The 21,950-nt window shown below is 46.9% G+C and overlaps 2 protein-coding genes across 11 annotated transcripts in view; one reads left to right on the top strand and one right to left on the bottom strand.

The window, feature by feature from the left end:
• SLC25A15 (solute carrier family 25 member 15) overlaps nt 1-20,527 on the top strand; it is a 25,547-nt gene extending 5,020 nt beyond the window's left edge. The window contains exons 1-7 of one of the 3 annotated variants that reach the window (XM_017850178.1): nt 1-59; nt 3,527-3,650; nt 9,746-10,004; nt 15,541-15,678; nt 17,713-17,882; nt 18,865-19,023; nt 19,968-20,527. In XM_017850178.1, the coding sequence (XP_017705667.1) occupies nt 3,596-3,650; nt 9,746-10,004; nt 15,541-15,678; nt 17,713-17,882; nt 18,865-19,023; nt 19,968-20,092 (906 nt within the window). In that variant the 5' untranslated portion in view covers nt 1-59; nt 3,527-3,595 and the 3' untranslated portion in view covers nt 20,093-20,527. Of the gene's footprint in view, nt 60-561; nt 645-3,526; nt 3,651-9,745; nt 10,005-15,540; nt 15,679-17,712; nt 17,883-18,864; nt 19,024-19,967 lie in introns of those variants that run through there. The other 2 variants (XM_017850179.1, XM_017850180.1) reach the window with 2 other exon arrangements.
• The window catches only part of LOC108514129 (uncharacterized mitochondrial protein AtMg00860-like), an 80,008-nt gene continuing 68,059 nt past the window's right edge, over nt 10,002-21,950 (bottom strand). For 7 of the 8 annotated variants that reach the window (XR_001881113.1, XR_001881117.1, XR_001881120.1 and 4 more), the window contains 3 exons: nt 16,366-16,429; nt 15,453-15,625; nt 10,002-11,408 (listed from right to left, as the gene is read on the bottom strand). The gene's annotated coding sequence lies outside the window, so the exon portion shown is untranslated. The remainder of the gene's footprint in view (nt 11,409-15,452; nt 15,626-16,365; nt 16,430-21,950) is intronic. The other variant, XR_001881114.1, reaches the window with a different exon arrangement.

The raw sequence follows: 21,950 nt of genomic DNA, 5'->3' as shown, positions 1-21,950 counted from the left end.
GACCCGGAGCCGAGAGCGGCGGCAGAGCCTGAGCGGGACGCGGCCACGCCGGCGCGGCGGTGAGCGCAGCCCGGCCTGGCGCCTGCAGCTGCACAGAGCGCGCCAGGCGGACAGAGTGGGGCACGGGGCGGGCCTCGGTGTCCGGGTGGCGTGACCTTCCCGGGCGGCGGGGGAAGCAGCTAGCGTAGCCGCGCACGTGCCGCGGGACCCAGAGAATCTAGGGGTCGTCGGCCTCCTTCCCGCAGTGCCCACCTGGTGGGAACTTTTGTCCTTCTTTGCCCCCAAGTCGTGTCATTTGGCTGCGGTGCTCCGCGCCCCCGGGACGCCAGTGCTGGGCAGCACGGAGCCGCTTCTGAATGGAGACTTGCAGGCTGTCCAGGAGTGGGCGGCTGGGCAGCCGCGGCGAGCGTTTAGGGCCGGGCAGAGAAAGTTGGAAGTCGTCTCCCTGACCTGTTCCTTGCGAGGCCCGGGAAGACACGCGCCTGGCCGGGTCCTTGGCGGCAAAACTGATTTGCATCTCCACGTTTTACTGATTTGCATCTCCACGCTTTACCTAAAGCCCGGGCTCTGGGGACTGGATGGCGAGCTGGCCAGCGGCTCATGCCGCCCCAGGTTTAGCGAGAAGCCGGGATCTTCCCGCAGCGGTTCGTGTTCCCTCGTGGAAAATGCAGCCTCATCTACTGAGTCTCCCTCCCATCCAAAAAAAAAAGTTAATTTCCCCAAGGGTCGAGAAAAATGGGTGGTTGGCACTGTTGTTCCTCAGTCGCACCCTGTTGTAATTTGAGAGAGGGGTCAAAGGCGCTGAAAAGATTCTTTTTTCTATTCCAAGTGCTACAGCAAGCTCATAAATCAATTTTAATTCATGGTGAACAGTCTTGCCTCCTCCAAGCCCTGTGTCTTCTCCAAGCCAGAGCTACACATAATGTGAATTAGTTGCCCACTCCTTCTGAGTGAATCTGTTAGTACCCGTCATCGTTTTCTATCCTAATAATTCTAGTGGCTATTTGTAGAATTTATTTATTTGTTTATTTTTTTAAGATGGAGTTTCGCTCTTGTTGCCCAGGCTGGAGTGCAATGGGGGCGATCTGGGCTCACTGCAACCTCCGCCTCCTGGGTTCAAGCTATTCTCCTCCCTCAGCCTCCCTAGTAGCTGGGATTATAGGCATGGCCCAGTACGCCAAGCTAATTTTGTATTTTTAGTAGAGACGGGGTTTCTCCGTGTGGTCAGGCTGGTCTCGAACTCCCGACCTCAGGTGATCCGCCCGCTTTGGCCTCCCAAAGTACTGGGATTACAGGGGTGAGCCACTGTGCCGGGCCTATTTATAGAATTTAATGTGTTTAAATTTGGCTCACCTAACGGTTTAATTCATATGGACAGACAGAATGCGATGTGATGTGACTTTCCTTCAAAGTTAAGAGAGAAGTGTCTGTGCCAAAAGAAATAAGCGCGTTGAGGTTTATCTGGGAGGCCACATTGGACTTGCCTCTGTAGGTCTTCTCAGTTGCCCCGGTTTTTTTCTTTCCCTAAAATACAGGGTTGGGTGTTTTGTGTTGCCTTTGGCCAGGTTGAAATACTCAGATTAAGTGTTGGTTTGTAGGCACAGGCCTGAAAGGACAGGACTTTGAACTGAATCCTCTGTCACTGACAGTTGGGTGGCTTTGGTTGACCTTGTCTTGCTCCAGGCCTTAGTTTGCCTTCTGGGAAGGGATTAGGACCCTGATAAACTTTTTTAAAAAAAGGTTTTTTTGAGATGGAATCTCGCTCTGTCGCCCAGGCTATGTGCAGTGCCACAATCTTGGCTCACTGCAACCTCCGCCTCCCGGGTTCAAGTGATTCTTCTGCCTCAGCCTCCTGAGTAGCTGGCACTACAGGTGCGCACCACCATGCCGGGGTCATTTTTATATTTTAAGTAGAGAGGGGGTTTCACCGTATTCGTCAGGCTGGTCTCAAACTCCTGACCTTGTGATCCGCCCACCTTGGCCAGCCCAAAGTGCTGGGATTACAGGCGTGAGCCACCGCGCCTGGCCAGGACCCTGATAAACTTTTTTAGGAAGATACCAGATGGCCGCCACCTTTTCAGCCTAGTAAATGGTCCTGTCTCTCCAGATCTATCAACAGCATATAAATCAGTGTCTTGCACTTCTAACTTAGATGCTTTATTAAGTAATGTGCTGTTGTTGCCACTGGTTTTAAATTTTTTGTAAATAAAGGAAGATTATTGAAGTCTGGTCATTGGCAAAATGCTTCAAGAGGTTTAAACAACTTCTCCGTGGCCAGTGTTTCCTGTTGACGTTCAGGTTGACATTGGTGTTAGGAGGGCACTTGGTGTTCATCTCTGATCCAGCACGATGGGTCACACGGCTCCTCAATGTGATGAGAAATAAGTTGTTCCTTATTATTTGCAAATAAGTTACTGGCACAGTTTGAAAGTTATACAGGATTGGTTGTTGAGTTGGATATTTTAGTCAACGTTTATTAAGCCCACGCCTCAACAGTGGTTGACTTTTGTCTTAAGGGAGAGAAAGAAATTCTCTTTTTCCCAAATGCCCAAGGCTCCAACCCAAACATACTGAATCAAGATTTCCAGAAGAAAGTCCTGGCAATTTGGATATTTAATAACTACTCCAGGTGATCAAGCGGATTTGGACACAACGGGCCAGGTGTTGTATCTCAAAGTGTGAGTTTGTGGACTGGCATTGTCCGCCTCACTTGGGAGCTCATCAAAACAGGCAGAATCTCTGGTCCTGTCCGAGGCTACGGAATCAGAAGCTGCGTTTTATATAGCGAGGCCCCCAGGCGACTCCTGCGCACATTTACATTTGAAGGGCTAGTGGACTGTGGTGACAGGAAGATGTGTGTGACAGGAAGGTGCTTGTGCAGGGCCTTGTTCTAAGAGCACGGGACGCTTGTGTACAGTGGGGCGTCCCATCAGTCTGATGTGGCTATTTGTGACTACCTTTGTTTTACAACATTTTTATTATTCACCTTGTACAGATGAGGACTCCCAGCTGTAGAGGCTGAAGGAGCCACGCTGCAGGTAGAACAGGCATTCACCAAGGCGTGTGTGATCCCAGGGTGCAGCTCCCACCCTTGGCTGTCTGAGTGTTCCTTTCCAGACCTACTGTCTTGTGAGATCCCCTCAGGCACCCAGCACAGGCTGCTGTCTGAATTTAGAACTGAGCCTGTTCAATTGGTGGCTCAATGTAGGCCTCTAAAAAAACAAGTCTGATGTGGTTTGGTACTGTGATTGGCTTACTTATTTGGTGTTCATTTTTTCAGTTTTCAGAAAGCTCGCTTGAAATGCTCCTGGTGGCTGTAGCATTGATATGCAGGGAAGGTTTTTGATCTGTGAGTTTTCCAGGGGGCAGTTGCTAAGCTGCACTGATACCTTGAACCCCTTTCCTTTGGAACGATGTGGAGCCTAGTTCATGGCTCCCAGAAGTTTGGGTTCCGTAATTTGGCTGCAGGCCTAGAGAACAGGATGCTGCAGACTTGGACTAATGGTGAACTCTTGCCTCCCTGCAGTGATATGTGGTGCCTGTCATAAGCTCCAGAGAGTTGCCTTCCACAAGACCAGCAGAAGAGTGGGCAAACATGAAGTCCAATCCGGCTATCCAGGCTGCTATTGACCTCACGGCGGGGGCTGCAGGTACAGTCATGTGCCTTATCACCATGTTTCTGTCGGTGATGGACGGCGTGTCTGGTGGTGGTCCCATGAGATTATACTACCATATTTTTACTATACCTTTTCTGTGTTTAGATACATTTAGATGCACAAATACCACTGTGTTATAGTTGCCTACAGCATCCAGTACAGTAACATGCTGTACAGGTGTGTGGCCTAGGAGCCACAGGCCATACGGTCTAGCCTAGGTGTGGAGTAGGCTATGCCATCTAGAGTCGGGTGTGTATGCTCTGTGATAGCACAATGATGAAGTTGTGTAATGACGCGTATTTCAGAACGTGTCCCAGTTATTAAGCAATGCCTAACTGTAATCACAGAGAAAACCCTGTTCTCTTTATTCCTCAACTACCCTCTAAATGAGATCAGATGAAAATGGTATGCAAATATTACCTTTCTCCCCAGAAGCGATGTGCTTTACCTTTGGGATGAATCCATTTGATGGAAGTATAGTATTGTTCAGAGCGTGGCAGAAGGCAAAGGAGTGTCCATTATTGTTAACACCTTGTGAGTCAGGGTGAGGGGTGGAATGTGCCCAGTACAGCTGGAAAACAGCTCAGAAGTGAAGCCCCTTGTCCATTGTCACCTGGCTGGGATATGCAGGTGACATGGTTCTTCACTTCAAGCCTGGCAGTTTTCAGAGCCCTTGTAGTGCAAAAATAACACCATAGCATCTCCTGGGAAATACCACTTACTGTCGCTGCTAGTGTTGGGAAAGAAAGGAGGACACTCTTAGAAATGTCTTTAAAAGGCTGGGCGCAGTGGTTCACGCCTGTAATCCCAGCATTTTAGGAGGCTGAGGCGGGCAGATCACCTGAGGTCAGGAGTTCAAGACCAGCCTGACCAACATGGAGAAACCACATCTCTTCTAAAAATACAAATTAGCCAGGCGTGGTGGTGCATGCCTGTAATCCCAACTACCTGGGAGGCTGAGGCAGGAGAATCGCTTGAACCCGGGAGGCGGAGGTTGTGGTGAGCTGAGATCACACCATTGCACTCCAGCCTGGGCAATAAGAGGGAAACTCTGTCTCAAAAAAAAAAAAAAGACATGGCTTTGAAAACGAGACTGATAACGGACTGTGTCTTAGAGCCGTGAAAGAAGTTGTAGGATTTGCTGGGAATGTCAGCTGACCTGAGCCTAGGGGGCCTAAACCCAAGAGCCTGAGGCTCCCCCGGCACAGGGAGGTGCTGCCTATGATAAGGGGGTAGTGCTGGCATCGTGCAGGCTACTCCTTAGAAAAATCAGCTTGAACATGCAAGAAGAGCAGGACCCTCAGGCTGAGGCACAGGCAGAATGGGAAGGGCGTGGTGGTAATTTGGTTCTTCAGCCTCCAGAAGTAGGAGGAGCAGTTGGAATGCTGATTGTCCAAAGGGAAACCCTGGACTACCCTGGCCTCCCACAGGTTTCTCATAGTAGTTGCAGCTCCCTGGAGTGGGGAGGCTAGAGGGGTTGTTGCCCAATGCTGTCCTTATCCAGCACACCCCCTACCCCCACCACTAACAGATGAGTATAGTCATGAATGTGGCCACCTCATCAGTCATTTGCTCAATTGTGAAAAATAAATTGTTCAGAGAAGAACGAAGTGTTTTCCCCTGAGCCAAAGGTCGGCCAAGGTATGCTAATGAGGACTGGAGAGAGCACGTCACTGACACTAATGAAGAGCACTGGGCCAGGGTACTTCTCCCAGGGCAGAACCCACAAGGAGCGTCCTGGCCCCAGATGCCCAGGGAACTGAAGGCTGGTGGGGGTCTGCCCAGTAGTCTCTTGCCCACTGTGTGCCTTTAGGCTACAGCCTGCCAGGCCCCGTGCCCCCTCCCCTCCCCCATGGCACATTGGGGAGGACGCTTACCCTGAGAATGGTGCAACCATCTGCCTGCCCCAGGCCGCCTCTCACCAGCAAGTGAATGCTCTTGGGCTCAGCTCTGTCTCTGCAGTAGGAGGGTGTTTAGCCATATGTAGTCTCAGCTTTTGACATTTTATGTCTTTCAGTCAGTCTGTCAAAGATCTAGAACCTCTGGTGATAGAATTTAAAAGTCTACCTTTTCCTATTTATGTGCATACAAGTATTTGGGTACCACATTTATAATTTAGTTAGTTTGAAAGATAGAAATTGCAACAGTATGGTTGGGAGCCTGGTATGTAAGGCATTTGCTGGTGGGTATGTTTTGAACACGTATTGGTCCCTTATGTGTACTGACACACTGTCCCCATCACTGTTGGACAGGTATTTCTCCCCGTGCTGGCGACACAGGGATGCCCCTCACCGAGGTAGAGCTGCGATGGGTAGTCTAACTTCTGAGGACAACGAAGCCCATTCCTGGGAGGATGGGATGGGGAAGGGGAGGGAGACTTGGTCTTTAGGTTGGGGCCTGGGCAGAGGAGGTGCCCATCAGTGACACAAAAACCTCCGTTCTGCTGTGAGGCCCATGGGATGCAAATGGAAAGTAGATTCCCACTTTTGAGGATCTTGGAGTCTTTGAATGCTGGAGCTAGAGCGACCTTTAGACATTGTTGGCTCCAGTGCTCGTTGAGTATGTAGAAAAAGGCCCACGAGGAGCAGTAGATTTGTTCAAGGTTATGCAACAAGATGGTGTGAAGACAGGGCAGGACCGAGGTCCCTGGGTCCCTTGTCTGGTGGTGTTGCCGTCTCTGTTTTAGTACTCAGTAATGCGTCTGCAGCACACGTTGGAGCCTTTGGGCCCTGACTTTCTGGATGTGGAACTTGCTGGGCTTTGGGATTTTTCTGCCAGCCATTGGATAGGAGCAGAGGACCTGTAGTGTTTTGCGGCAGAGGTCACCCATGGAAGCGATCCGACTGTAAGCACACAGCCAGCTGCTGCCCGAAGTGATGTGGATGGAGCTTAAATGTGTTGTGTGTATTTCTTCTTTTCCTTTTAAACAAAGTTTTCCCCGCCACACAGGTTTTCAGCCAGCTCGTCTACTCTAAAGTGCTGGGAAGTTCTCATTTCCCTATCTGCAATGGCTGTAAGAGATTAGGTCCCTAATCAGCTAGGACGAAGGAGGATTTCAAGAACTTAGTTAGGTAATCAGATAATTATTGAAATGAGGGCGTGTGGATCCCAAAAGTTAAATAGTCTTGAAGGGAAACTTGGTACCACTTTAAGAGTTAGTCATTCAGCAGCTCTAAAACAATGCAGTCACTACTTTGACTACTGTTGCAGTGTACCTTGTTTGGCGTAGTTGGGGAATGTGGCATTTCAGATCATTGAAGTTTATCTTCTCAAATGCCAAAATTAAAAACAACCCCAAACCTGTTTTTATTGGAGTTTCTTGAAAATGATATACTTCCCTGCCCTGTTAAACCTGTACGGATGGCCTCCAGAGGGGTTTGGGGTCTCACCTCTGCTTGGGGGGACCTGGTCCTGTGGTGTGAGTCTGATTCTCTCTTCTCACCTCTCTGCCTTCTTCAGAGCTGTCCCTTCCCTGAGACACTGCCCCTGCCCTGATAGATTTCCTTTATATCTCAAGATTTAGTGACTCTATGTCAAGGACTGAAAATCCAAACCACCACCCTTGGTAAAGTGTTAGGTATGACATAGTCTGAGTGCCTTTCCTGCGGAATAAGGTGCTTGGCTGGCCACCACACCGCCTAAAGAATGTTGTTATTTGTCTTTTAAAGAGAATAAGATCAGAAGTCTGACTTCTAGGCAAGTGGAGAAAGATAATATTTATTCATGGCTTTATAGACTTGATAGATCTTCGAGAACCTACTAGGTGTCAGGCTCCGTGGTTGGTACTGGTGTTCAGAACAGTCTTCTCTCACTTGAGGGCACAGTGAGCGCCATGACCATGTCATTTGTGGTAAATTACACAGGAAGTTAGCTTACCCTCGCAGAGGACGGGAGACAGTTGTTGCTAGCATTTGTACATTCATTAGCCTACCCCTTCTCCCTGTTGGAAATGTAACTATCCCAGATATACAGCAAATGTGTATTCTAGTAACCTGTGATGCCTGAACTGTTCAAGATGATCAACTTAAAATATGAATGTGCTGAATTAAATGCTTTATGGCTAGATGCAGCTTATCTGCATCTAGGCTCTCTGAATTACACACCCACTTAAAACATTCTGTCACCTCTTCTCTTGGAATAATTAAATTATTTTAATGTCATTCATATATCTTTTTATCCTAGCCCAGCAGTACCTGGGAGAGAATGACTCAGGATTAATCATAGTAAAATCATCTTAACTTATATTCCACTAATTCAGAATTGGGGATTATTTGGCAGTTAAAGGCAGAAGTGTGTCATCCCTCTCCTGGAAGAAATGAACAGTAACGATGGGCTCACACAGATCATATTGCTTGTTGCTTAAAAAAGAGATCAAAGGCCGGGCGCGGTGGCTCATGCCTGTAATCCCAGCAGTTTGGGAGACCGAGGCGGGCGGATCACGAGGTCAGGAGATCGAGACCATCCTGGCAAACACAGTGAAACCCCGTCTCTACTGAAAATACAAAAAAATTAGCCGGGCGTGGTAGCGGGCGTCTGTAGTCCCAGCTTCTCGGGAGGCTGAGGCAGAAGAATGACGTGAACCCAGGAGGCCGCGGTGCTTGCAGTGAGCGGAAATCGTGCCACTGCACTCCAGCCTGGGCGACAGAGCGAGATTCCGTCTCAAAAAAAAAAAGAGATCAAGCGGTTTTCAGACTCTTTGGAAGTGTTGGCTTGTTTGCCAATAAATAATTGAGAATTATTCTTAATGTCCCTTCCCCCAACTCCACTTTCCAGAGTTTAGATGGAATAACTATGTATAATGTCAAAGTCAGGAAGTTGCATTTGTCAAATATTTTCTGTAAGCCTTCTTTTGCATTTTGATGAAGCTTTAAGAGCTCCTCTCAGGTCCAGGAGGAGATGGTAAACGCTAACCACTTCCCAGTTCCCATGACACCAACCCTACTACAGGGTGTGGGGATGTTGTAGGGTGGTTACAGTTCATTCCTTTTCTTCTGTTTAGAATTTTTTAAATGATTTCACGTGGCTGGGCATGGTGGTTCACGCCTCCCAGCATTTTGGGAGGCTGAGGCAGGAGGATCATTTGAGGCCAGGAGTTCGAGACCAACCTTGGCAACATGGTGACACCCCATCTCTATGAAAAGTACAAAAATTAGTCAGGTGTGGTGGCGGGCACCTATAATCCCAGCTACTCGGGAAGCTGAGGCACAGGAATTCCTTGAACCTGGGAGGCGGAGGTTGCAGTGAGCTGAGATTGCACCACTGCACTCCAGCCTGGGTGACGGAGCAAATGCCATCTCAAAAAGAAAAAAAAATTATTTTATGCAATGTAGACTTTGCTGTATTTAATATTCTTATAAAAGTATATAAATAAAGGATTTAAGCTAAGCATAAATTTCAGTCCATTCTCTAAATACATGTTATTAATTGGTAGAGCTCAAATTAAAGAGGTTTTTCTATAGAATGAAATATTTAGCTCTTTGGGGATTAATTAGCCAGACTCCTTGTTTCCTTTCTGTGGTGCCGGGTCTGCTCAGTCCCACTGGGCGTTAGGCAAAGTAAGTGATGAAGTCTTCCTAGGTTTCCCCTGCCTTTCTGTGGTTTCCGTTTCTCGCGCCCACAGTAGCCGCTGGTTACTAACCACTTACGAAGCTGCTGCTGTGCTGAGCTTGTCTCCTCCATTTTTATTTAATCCTCATGCTAACCCTATGAGGTGGCATGGATGAGGAGCTGAGGCTCAGAAGTTACACGGCTCGTCCAGGATCTCGCAGCAAAGCCATAGTCCCTCTGACCTTATTGCTCAGGCTCCTACATACTCACTGCACTGTTGCATCCTCTGCCTGCCACTGTTGAGCACATGTCTGTCTCTCTCCCCTGCCTGGCATGAGCTCCTTCAGGGTGCGACTTAGATGCCAGGCACATCAAGGACCTGCTATAAATCGTTTACTGGACATGGCTGGAAGGTTTTGGAGGAAAAGAGGTTGAAATGAACTGAAGCAGGGGTACGTTCTGGGGTAGGCTGCCTGTGCCTTCTTTCCATAGATAATGGAAATGTAGCCTCATACTAGAGCAGTCATCTGTCCTGATTCCAGGGGGCACAGCGTGTGTACTGACCGGGCAGCCCTTTGACACGATGAAAGTGAAGATGCAGACGTTCCCTGACCTGTACCGGGGCCTCACGGACTGCTGCCTGAAGACTTACTCCCAGGTGGGCTTCCGTGGCTTCTACAAGGGGACCAGCCCAGCACTAATCGCCAACATCGCTGAGAATTCAGTCCTCTTCATGTGCTATGGCTTCTGCCAGCAGGTGGTGCGGAAAGTGGCTGGATTGGACAAGCAGGCAAAGCTGAGGTGAGTCAAGGACACACACTATCTTTTATTTAAAAAAAACCCCACAAAACTGGCAAGGCATGGTGGCTCATGCCTGTAATCCCAGCATTTTGGGAGGCAAAGGCAGGAGAATGGCTTGAGGCTGAGAGTTCAAAACCAGCCTGGGCAACATAGCAAGATCCCCATCTCTACAAAAAATAAAAATTAAAAAAAATCTACTGTTGGAAGGTCACAATTTTACTGACGCCTTATGTGGAAGAACATTTCCTTTTTAAAAAATAACTGCTTTCCTTTTATTTATGAAGTTATACATTGTCATCATATAAAACTTGGAAACCACATGTGCATGCCACAGAGGAGACCTGCTCATCATCCACCACTGAGAACGAACCGCCCTTCGGTTTCAGTTTTCTCCGGTAGAATGCTGTTCAAATGCAGCTGGTGGTGCTGCCTCTCGTCAGCAGACATGCTGCACTAAAACTGTAGATGCCGCTTATGATCCACATTTTAGCTTTTCTTTCATTAGCAAAAAGCAGAGTATTGGAAGAGGTTGTCTGAGCCAGATGAATTTGAGGAGTTTTAGGAAGGGTCGGAAATGTTTGCAAAGATGCAAGGGAACCCACCTTTCTCTGTCCAGATCTTCCCAAAACATCAGACTTTGCCTCGTTCTTGGTCTTGCCTTGGGTATTTATTATATAGAGACTAAAGAGAATTCGGAAACCACTGGGATGTTTAGCTATCCCTGCTTTGAACGTTGATTTTATTTTATACCACTTAAAATTATTATATAAGCTTCAAGACTGCCAAGGGCAGTCTTAGTTATTTCAGTAGGAGTTTGAAACCTGATTGCAGCTGCAGGTCCCACACAACTGAATTCGGTTCCTTGTGCACAGCAGTGTTCTCTGGAGGTGCCTGGAGGTCTGAAGGGTGCCCTTTTCTAGGCAGGAATTCCACCATGATAGTAGAGCTTGAGGCTTGGGACTGGATACGATTGCCCAAGAAGACAGTGTAGACAGCGAGGAGGGCTGAGCATGAATGAGATGAGCCTCCAGCACAGAAAGGGCAGGCAGGAAGGCAGTAAAGAAACAAGCAGGGCACAAACCAGGAGAGTGTGGCCTGCCATGATGGAGACAGAATGAACAGAAGCAAAAACCACAGGCGACTATAGTTTTGTTCCCTGTCGAAGGAGAGACACTATTAGAGAAGACCTGGACTTCATTTCAGTTCAGTTTCCTTAGCAAAGGACAAAATGGGGAGAGAAGACAGGGAAACAGTAAGCAGCCACGTGAGATTCTGGAGAAGACCTGTGTCTTCTGAGCAAAGCAGCCCCTCCAGCCGCAGGACAGACAGTGACTTCTGTCTTGCATGAGCGAAACCACTGGGGATCTGGCCCTGCCTGCCCCTCCACTTTCTTGCTTCCTTAGCCTGTGAACAAAGTGGAGGACAGGTAAGAGCATATTGCTTTTCTGCTGAGAACAATCTAATACCTTACAGCTGCATTTCCCCACACTACTTTCAGAACATTGAATTGCTGGGTGTCCTTAAGAAAGAGTTGGGAAATTACGTCACAGTGTCTCTCTCGTGAAGAATCACCCTGGGTACATTTATTTCATGTAGTGTATGTGTTATTTAGTTCATTAAAGATGCTTAAAGCTGGGCACAGTGGCTCACGCCTATAGTCCCAGCACTTTGAGAGGCTTAGGTGGGCAGATTACTAGAGCCCAGGAGTTGGAGACCAAGCTGAGCAACATGGCAAGACCCCATCTCTACAAAAAATACAAAACTTAGCTGAGTGTGGTAGCACACGTCTGTGGTCCCAGCTACCGGGGAGGCTGAGGTGGGAGGATTGCTTGAGCTCAAGAGGCAGAGGTTGCAGTGAGATGACACCACTGCACTCCAGCCTGGGCAACAGAGCAAGACCCTATCTCTCAAAAAAAGAAAAGATGCTTAGTTGTTTTGCAGTAAATAAACCATCCTGATTAACCTTGTCTAATCCAGTGCTCATCTTTTTTGAGCTTGGGCCTTTTTTTTCTTTTTCCATTCTGAGGAACAGTGTTTGCCTGTTACCTGTTGGGGAAATGCTGTCTTAGAGTCTACAAAGCTCTGACATGTATATCATGTCTCTGTAGTCCTCACCGTGATCCTGTGAGAAGAGCAAGGCAGATGTTCTCTCTCTAAGGGATGGAGGAACTGAGGTGCCGATATTGACATGCGCAAGGTCACCCGGCTAAGGACTTGGACTTGTGTCCTCTGAGCTCCTGCCCAGTCTCCTTTCCATCAGACCACGGTTGGGGGTCTGGAATGTTTTGTAAGGGTCAGTTCTAGAGAGAAGATTAATCAGGAGCAGTGAAAGGAAAGAACTGCTTGTGAGAGCCTGTGGTGAATTTCTGCAATCACATTGTAAATATTTGTCTGTTCCCGGTTTCAACATGACCTAGAGTGTTGTTCTGCTTTGACGTTTTGCTGGACAGGGTTTTACACAGCAGGAGTGCTCAGGTACATGTTTGTTGAATATATGACAAACGGATGATTCTTACAAAATCCCATCCGATACTTACTACCATTTCAATTCCAGTTCTACACATTCGTACTCTGCAGAACCAGGGGCCCATGCACCTCCTTCTGTGCACTAGTCGACGAAAGTGTTTATTGGAAAGCCAAAGTCCACTGCATATCTGATTTGACCGTGTCCTTGCACTATAATAATGTGCTTGGTGTTCACTCAGATGTCTGAGCCATTATTATATCTTCAACTCAATAGACTTCTACATTTATTGACTGCCACCTTTGTCCTGGCAAACTTGGCAGACCCTGGTTAATGCTCCTAATTGACTATTGCCTGTCAGCAGGTTAACAGAGAGTCCCTGAGGGAGGCCAACTGTGGATCTGCAGGCTGACTGAAAGACAGCAGAAACCATTTTAAGCTTTGGTTCTAACAAGCTGCTAAGGAGTGAAGTGGGGGAAAGGAGTGTACTGAACAGCATTGGATGGTTTCCACAAGCCATAAAAGCGTGTGCAAGTACATTTGTGTACCTGGTTCTTCTTTGTTAATGGTTTTAGGCTTAATTCTCTAACATCAAAAGGAAGTCCGCACTGCAAGCAGTGTCTTCCTACTGAAAGAAAGCCCCACTCCAGGCCAAGTCTTCTGAAAGATTTGGGTGTATCAAAGGCCAGCTCAGCCTCTGGGAACCCCCCCTTGCATCTGGCCATGGCACAGAAGCTAGACCGCCAGGGACTAGCAAACCAGGGCCAAGACTAGCGCCACCTTGATTTTATACTAATCTTTAACACTGGAAAAACTTTAGTACCCCTGAATATGGTAGGTCCATCTGTGCTTTTTTTTTTTTTCTTGAGAATGGAATCTCACTCTGTTGCCAGGCTGGAGTGTAGTGGTGCGATCTTGACTCACTCCAACCTCTGCCTCCTGGGTTCAAGCAATTCTCCTGCCTCAGCCTCCCGAGTAGCTGGGACTACAGGTGTGCACCACCATGCCCCCCTAATTTTTGTATTTTAGTAGAGATGGGGTTTCACCATGTTGGCCAGGATGGTCTTAATCTCTTGATCTCATGATCTGCCCACCTCGGTCTTCCAAAGTGCTGGGATTACAGGTGTGAGCCACTGCGCCCGGCCTCGTCTGTGCTTTTGCTCAGTTTGGAGAAAAATTGTTAGGGGATTATCTCTCTACCTGGGTAGTTAACTGAGGAGATTTCCACCCACCCTCGGGGGTTTTTGGAAATCTGTGAGGGCGATCTTGGCTGTCCAGTGAGAGCACGATGCCAGCATTGAATGGGTGTCAGGGAACCAGTTCAGTCCTTCCTGCCCAATGAAGGATTGTCCCACCCCAAATGCCAGTCATGATCCTATCATGCAACACTCTTCCGGGGCTGGAAGGGACCTTCTATCCCGACTCCCGTGAACCGTGAACTCGCAGAGAAGCCTTTCTTTTGAAACACTTCTCAGACTTTTCCCCATATTCATTTTTTTTTTTTTTTTTTGAAAGAGTCTCACTGTGTCGCCCAGGCTGGAGTGCAGTGGCATGATCTCGGCTCACTGCAACCTCCATCTCCCTGGTTCAAGCGCTTCTTGTGCCTCAGCCACTGGGGTAGCTGGGATTACAGGCGTGCACCACCAGGCATGGCTAATTTTTAGTAGAGATGGGGTTTTGCCGTGTTGGCCAGGCCTCAAGTGACCTGCCTGCCTTGGCCTCCCAAAGTGCTGGGGTTACAGGTGTGAGCCACCACGCCTGGCCTCCCCATATTCTTGAACTCTTACTGGATTCCAGTTTCATAACCCTGCTAGTGACCTTTGGCTGCTGGTACTAAATCCATACAGGAGGCGAATGTTTCTGTGTTTGTATTTGTGCATTCATCGCGCTGCCTAGTTTAGATTTCTAGTTTAGCCATTTCACCTAATACCATTGAGCTTGCAGACTTGTACTGGCTTCACCCACTCCCGTGGCACCATTTTACCCTCTTCTGTGTTGCTGAGGTGGTAGATCATCAGCTGAACTGGAAAATCTTTTTGTGATGCAGCAACTTTTGGTTAAAATTTTTTCTGGGTTTTCATCTGTGGCAGTTACATTGCACATCTGGCTGCTCCAGGTTGGATTGTGGGCATGTGGGGATAGTCTTAGAGCCTAGTTTTATTTAAAACTTAGGGCAAATACACTGAAGTATTAATAGTGCGTGTTTTCAGTGGGGACTATGGGTAATATTTTCTCCTTGCCTTTGGGTTTTTTTGTGGAGTTTTATTTTGTTATGTCGCGATGTATGTTGGCTTTGGCTGCTGTAACATAATACTCCAGACTGAGTGACTAAAACAAACATTTCTCATAGTTCTAGGGACTGAAAAGTCTAAGATCAAGGTTCCAGCAGATCTGGTGTCTGATGAGGGCTTTTTCTTCATTTGAACATAGCCATCTTCTCACTGTGTCCTCATATGGCAGAGAGTGAGCAGTCTCTCTAGCCTCTTCTTCTAAGGGACTAATCCCATCACAATGGCCCTGTCCTCATGACCTCATCTATACCTGACTATTCCCAAAGGCCCCATCTAACACCATCACCTTGGGGGAATAAAATTCAGTCCATAGCGCTGTGTGTAATCAAAAGAATATGGGTGTTGCAGTCAGGAAGACCTGGGTTCACATCTTAGCACTGCCACTTAGTAGCTGTGTGACTGGCCACATTATCTCATCACTAAGTGTCACTTCCCATAGGGAATTGGGGTGCTACTGTCTGCCTTACAGGGTTGTGGGATCCTTAGATGAAACAGCACATGCAAGTTTCCTTCCTTTCATCATTTTTTTAGACATGGAGGTTTCTCTTTGTTGCCCAACCTGGAATGCAGTGGCTATTCACAGATGCAGTCATAGCACTGTAGCCTAGAACACATGGACTCAAGTACTCTTCCCACCTCAGTCTCCTGAGTAGCTGAAATCACAGGTTCATGCCCTCACACCTGGCTCCTTACCCTGCTTTATCACCAGAGTGCCCTCTGTGTGGTGGGTGGCGAAGGAATGAAGAAGCTGAGGGGTAACTGTCTGCTTGTGTGCTTTCAGTGATCTGCAGAATGCAGCTGCCGGTTCCTTCGCCTCTGCCTTTGCTGCACTGGTGCTCTGCCCCACGGAGCTCGTGAAGTGCCGGCTGCAGACCATGTATGAGATGGAGACATCAGGAAAGATAGCCAAAAGCCAGAAGTAAGCACCACTTGGGCACAAACGTCAGGTCTCTATTGCCCTAGTGAATTGGATGATTTCTCATTTTATATTGTACTAAAGTGGCAGATGTGGAAACCGATTTATTTACTCAAAATATTGTTTCTAGAATGCTTTCCCCTATCAGTCAGAGATTTTCTGAAAGGATTGGCTGTGATTAGACCCACCATCCACTGCACAGAAAGTCTTAGACAGATATTTAATACCCCAGAACTAGAGAAACCAGGAGCTTAACACCCTTTTTGGCCTCTTGGAAACAGGAGGCATGATCTTCAACCATTTTAGGAGGTACATAGTGGGTGGCTTTTGAACTTTGCCTTAGACCTGAGCCTTCATAAGTGCCAGTTTGGATTCTGAGATGAATATTTGATGCCCACTTCCAGGTTTCACATGGGTATTCAGGCTGATTGCCCCAGTTCCTAGAGGTAACTTTCCTTACCCCACTTATCCCCAGTCCTTCAAGCGTACCTGCAAATGGTCCAAGTTCTGAGAACATTAATCAATACTTTTGTAAGCATAGCTGCTCTTCAATGATTAAATCACTCTCTAGCTCACTCTTGAAAACACATTCCCATTATCCTCTGAGAGTGCTGTGTCATACACAATTTGATTTACTTGAATTGGAAAGCAATTTATTATCCTTATTAATTGCAAAACTTGCCTACTTACCTTGACATCTGGCCAAGTTCTGACCAAGGATATTGCTGTGGTTAACTCAAAGCCTATAAATCTGCTGGAAAAAAAGCAGTAGATAAATTGACCATTTTCAGGGATCAGTCCCCACTCAGTGAGAATGGGGTTTGGAAGAGTGCCCTGTTTTCTACACCCTTGAGACACATTACAACCAACTTGAATCTCATATTCATTGCCTAGAAGTCCAAGAGTGTAAGTCTTTAAAACTTTTTTTTCAAATATACACATAGTATCATGAATGCACATGTAAGTCACATGTATGCAGTTCTGTATTTAGTGATACAATTTATGTGCCTTTATAACCTGTGTCCAGATTAACTAATAGAACATTAACAACACCCAGGAAGCTGCCCTCATGTCCCTTTGAAGTAATTCAAGGTAATTGAAAGATAGTAATAGTTATATCCAAAGGACTTAGGCAGATCGACACCTTGAATTATCAGCTGACTTTGTATTTGAGGTCTAGCAGTGTTCACACAAAGCATATGGTATGGTAACTTAGGGCTAAGCCTCAGATGTGTTGAGCTGGATTACTTTTGTTAAATTCCATGTAGCAGTGCTGCAGGAAGGGCTGGCTGATGGGGAATACCTGACAGTGCCTTCTGAAGCTCTCAGAAGGAAAATAGTTATTAAATGTCTGTGGCCTTTATTACCTTGGGACTTGATCCTTTATCTATCCAAGCCAAGTCCCCTTCTCGCTGAGAACAAAGTGAGGAGAGAGGGATTCACTGAGTTGCACTGAGTATGTGATTTCTTGGCCTGTTTTTAGCAGGGATAAACCTGCCCTGGTAGCCCCCCATTATGAAGGGGAGTCAGACAAAAAGTTTTCTGTGTTCTGGCTGCTACAGGAGCAGGGCTGTGATCTGCTTAGAAGAAATTCTCCTGCATCCCTGGTGCTCTGAGAAATAAATTCTTGGTGCTTCTGCATAATAGGAGCTATAACTTGTTCTCAGAATTTATCTTGCCTTCAAACAACATTTACTCCTTCACTCATTTCTCTGCACTAAAACAAAACAAATCCTATAAGCACCTGAACAGATTTCCCAAAAACACACCAGAAAGATTGAGGAAATAGGAATCACGGCGATAAGGGACCGGGCAATACAATGCCATTTTATGCTTGCTGAGTTTAGATAATTCCTTCCTGTAAATAAATTTCCTTCCCACAGAAGGAAGCCTTGTAGTCTCGGTTCCTAGCTCTTCATTTAGAAAATCAGCTTCTTCCTTGCTAGTGCTTGATCAGATCTGTTAACTGGTTGCAAATGCCCTTGTCCTTTCTTCCTTCCCACCTGCCATAACCGTGCTCTCTGTGTTTCCTCCCAGGACAGTGTGGTCTGTCATCAAAAGTATCCTTAGGAAGGATGGCCCCTTGGGCTTCTACCATGGACTCTCAAGCACTTTACTTCGAGAAGTACCGGGCTATTTCTTCTTCTTTGGTGGCTACGAACTGAGCCGGTCCTTTTTTGCATCGGGGAGATCAAAAGATGAACTAGGTAAATGTGTTTGCATTGACAGCAGTGGGGTGTGATGGTGTTTGCTCCTTGCAGGTGTGGTTTCTGTGGATTCTCTGTGGATTCCTTTGTGCTCTCCTCCCCACATTGGTGGCTGCATCTGGCACAGGGAAGCTTCTGGATGCCAGAAGGTAACATGGTGGCAGGCAGTTGATAGCACCCACCCTCCAGGCCTGATAATTTCCTTAGGACAGGGCCTGAAGCAGTACATCCCAAAGTTTCTTACTGGAATAAAGTTTGTTAGTTTTTCTGGATCTATTTTAGGGGAGAAGAAATCCAGAAATGACTTTCCCAATTGGGGAATCACCTAGAAATAATCTTGAAATAAGCTTAAAACTTGGTAATCTTAATAGTGTTTTGAGAGCCACAGAAACCATAGTTCTTGTAGCTTATCATGTTTAGCTGGTTGGTATTACTACATGCGATGTTTGGCTCACGTAAGTGAGTTTTTCTTACCATCTCCCTCAGTGTGTGTTGAATCTAGTCTGTGGTTAGTCAAGCTCCCAGACTTAACTGCTCTGTTTAATAAAAACAATTTTGGCTTTTAATGGTAAAGGAAGAATCAGGGCTATTAAAATACTTAGGAGTGAGAAAGTTGAAAAAAGACGTAGATTGTGTTTGGCCTGTCTTCTCCCCACTGTAGGGGGTTGCCACTCAGCTGGAGGCCTGCTGGTTCATGTGGGCCAGCCCTCGATACCTCAGTGACCAAACTAAATACAACCCTCACTAGGGCTTCTTGTACTTGGCACGACCCAGGGGTAGACCTGGGCTACCAAACAAAACCTTGTGTTCTTAGAGCTTGGTAACAAGAGCTTTGACAGTTTCCTCAAAGAATTGTATTCTGCAGCATTACCATTTTTATTTTCATCTACCTGCAGCCATTACTACATTGACCTCTGGAAATGTCACATCAGCTGTTCTTGAGACAAAATACCATTTGCTATTTTTTTTTTTTTTTCTCTAGGCCCTGTCCCTTTGATGTTAAGTGGTGGAGTTGGTGGGATTTGCCTCTGGCTTGCTGTATACCCAGTAGATTGTATTAAATCCAGAATTCAAGTTCTTTCCATGTCTGGAAAACAGGCAGGATTTATCAGAACCTTTATAAATGTTGTGAAAAATGAAGGTGAGTAAATACCTGTTTTTCAAGCATCCATATACATCTTAAAATCTGAGATATGGGCCAGGCGCGGGGTGGCTCATGCCTGTAATCCCAGCACTTTGGGAGGCCGAGGTGGGCAGATCACGAGGTCAGGAGATTGAGACCATCCTGGCTAACACGGGGAAACCCCGTCTCTACTAAAATACAAAAGATTAGCCGGGCGTGGTAGTGGGCACCTGTAATCCCAGCTACTGGGGAGGCTGAGGCAGGAGAATGGCGTGAACCTGGGAGGCAGAACTTGCAGTGAGCCGAGATCGCACCACTGCACTCCAGCCTGGGCGACAGAGCAAGACTCCGTCTCAAAAAAAAAAAAAATCTGAGATATGAACTTCTCTGTTTTGATTGTAAAAGAAAGAGGACAGTAACACAGAAACTTTCTGTCCCAAATAGAGCACAGATACCTTGTCTATTACTCATAGTAATCCTCCGTTACATCTGTATGACAGGTAAAGTTTTACAAAGTATTTACACCTTCCTCCCTTATCTAATTCAATCTTCATAACCACCCTGGGCAGCACTAATACTATAAACAGTCTCCGGCTTCAAGGTTGGTGCTCTTGCCACTGCCCAGGTGAAGCTGCAGAGCTGCTGCCACCTCTGTCTCCATAGTTGCCTCCGTCTGGCCATCTCAGGCCTCAGCTCTGCCGTATCCATGTACTAAGCGTGAACCAAGCATGGAATTGGGGTATGTTACCTGAGCATCAGTCAGTTTTGCCAGGAGACCTGATACTTGGCCTTGTTTCTGTTAGTCTATTTAGGGAAAGCGGGGAATGCATCCTTCCATGACTTGTTGGTTTCTAGCACTGCTGTCTGGGTTTGCATGTGTAAATATACCTGTGCTATGCAGCTGCGTGGGTGTCCCCAAAGGAGGGATTGTTGCAGTCTTTGATCGCCCTTTTATTTGCTAGGAATAACGGCCTTATATTCTGGACTGAAACCTACTATGATTCGAGCATTCCCTGCCAATGGAGCACTCTTTTTGGCCTACGAATATAGCAGGAAGTTGATGATGAACCAGTGGGAAGCATACTGAAGTGTCTTGGTGGGCCTGAGCCAAGCACAGGTGTTTGAGGACTACAGTTCATCTCAGGGTTTCTTGGAGTACAAGACCAGTGTGAAGTTATTCTGATTTCTTGGGAATTTTGCTTTTTGTCTTCCCTTCTACCCTACATCTTAAACTTTATGGAAGAACCTGTATTTTGCATCATATCGTTTCTGCCCATATTCGTACTGAAATAGAAAAGTCACCGCACTTGCTCTTGGTAAAATATAGAGTGGTCAGTAGCCTTATGCGCCTAATTCAAAAGGCGGAATATAGTTCCTACAGCCTCCACTTATACATGCAATTTGGACAGTTATGTGTTGAGGGAAATACAGTTTGGTTCCATGTTTATTTCAAATATCAGAAAAACCCAGAGGTGATCATTTCTCATGAAGATGCTTATAAATGGTTGCTTAACTCATTCTAGATGTAGGGTCTGCTTAATGGATGTACTTTTCTAAGTGGTTGATTATTATTTTTTTGATATGGAGTCTCGCTCTGTCACCCAGGCTGGAGCGCAGTGGCATGATCTCAGCTCACTGCAACCTCTGCCTCCTGGGTTCAAGCAATTATCTCACCTCAGCCTCCCAAGTAGCTGGGATTACAGGTGTGTACCACCATGCCCAGCTAATTTTTTTTTGGTATCTTTTGTAGAGATGAGGTTTCACCATGTTGTCCAGGCTGGTCTCGAAGTCTTTACCTCAAGTGATTTGCCCACCTCAGCCTCCCAAAGTGCTAGGATTACTGGTATGAGCCACCATGCCTAGCCAGTGGTTGAATTTTTAAAAAACTGTTCATGGGGTACTTGAAAACTAAAATATTCTTCTAGATTTGTAAGACAGTATACCTGCATACTGGTGTGGCTTCCACACTTGAGTAAAAGCTTCAGAGTAGGCATCCTAGATTTCCCCAAGATGCTCTACTCTTAAAATAGTGCCATTCATTTTCTTGGTGGGATCATATTCCACACTGACTATATTGCTAGGGGTGGCCCAGAGGGTCAGGCCTTTGGGAAATAGCACGGCCTTTACCAGCTTCCCTTCTCTCCCGAAGAACTTCCCCTCTTGGGCTTTAGATTGAGGAAGGGGCTGAGTGGTGGGCAGTGCTGCTGTGCTTTGATGAAGACCCATGTGGCTGGCAATAGCTCTTACCTTTTGTCTCTGGGTCCTGGCCTGGGTAGGATTCCTGGGTGTTCTGTTGGCTCATTTGGGGCCATCAGTCCACTTTGGACCACTCACTGTCTGCTCTGCCTCCACCAATCAGAAACCCTTCCAAGGAACAGTGAGAGCCAAAGCCAAGAGAAGGCTCCTTCCCTGTTTGGTGATTGTGTGACTGTGGGTGAAGAAAGAACTCAGTGCTTGTACTCCATAGTGAGTAATGTCAGGGCTGACCCATCCTGAAGCCTATCTTGCCATGCTTTTACAGCGTTGGAGGCTTCTCCATTTGGTACTGGCAGTCAGTAAGTCTTAATGATGACTGTATATGGGATATGAGTTTACAAAGCAATGCAACATAAGCAATTGTAGGCCAGGCGTGGTGGCTCACGCCTATAATCCCAGCACTTTGGGAGGCTGAGGGGGTGGATCACAAGGTCAGGAGTTCGAGAACAGCCTGACCAACATGGCAAAACCCCATCTCTACTAAAAATACAAAAATTGGCCGGGTGCGGTGGCTCAAGCCTGTAATCCCAGCACTTTGGGAGGCCGAGACAGGCGGATCACGAGGTCAGGAGATCAAGACCATCCTGGCTAACATGGTGAAACCCCGTCTCTACTAAAAAATACAAAAAACTAGCCGGGCGAGGTGGCGGGCGCCTGTAGTCCCAGCTACTCGGGAGGCTGAGGCAGGA

The sequence above is a fragment of the Rhinopithecus bieti genome, unplaced genomic scaffold (genome assembly GCF_001698545.2).
Source record: "Rhinopithecus bieti isolate Rb0 unplaced genomic scaffold, ASM169854v2 scaffold_32955, whole genome shotgun sequence".
NCBI lineage: Eukaryota > Metazoa > Chordata > Mammalia > Primates > Cercopithecidae > Rhinopithecus > Rhinopithecus bieti.
The sequence above is the reverse complement of the archived record's forward strand: the minus strand, read 5'-3'. Positions and strand labels throughout refer to the sequence as shown.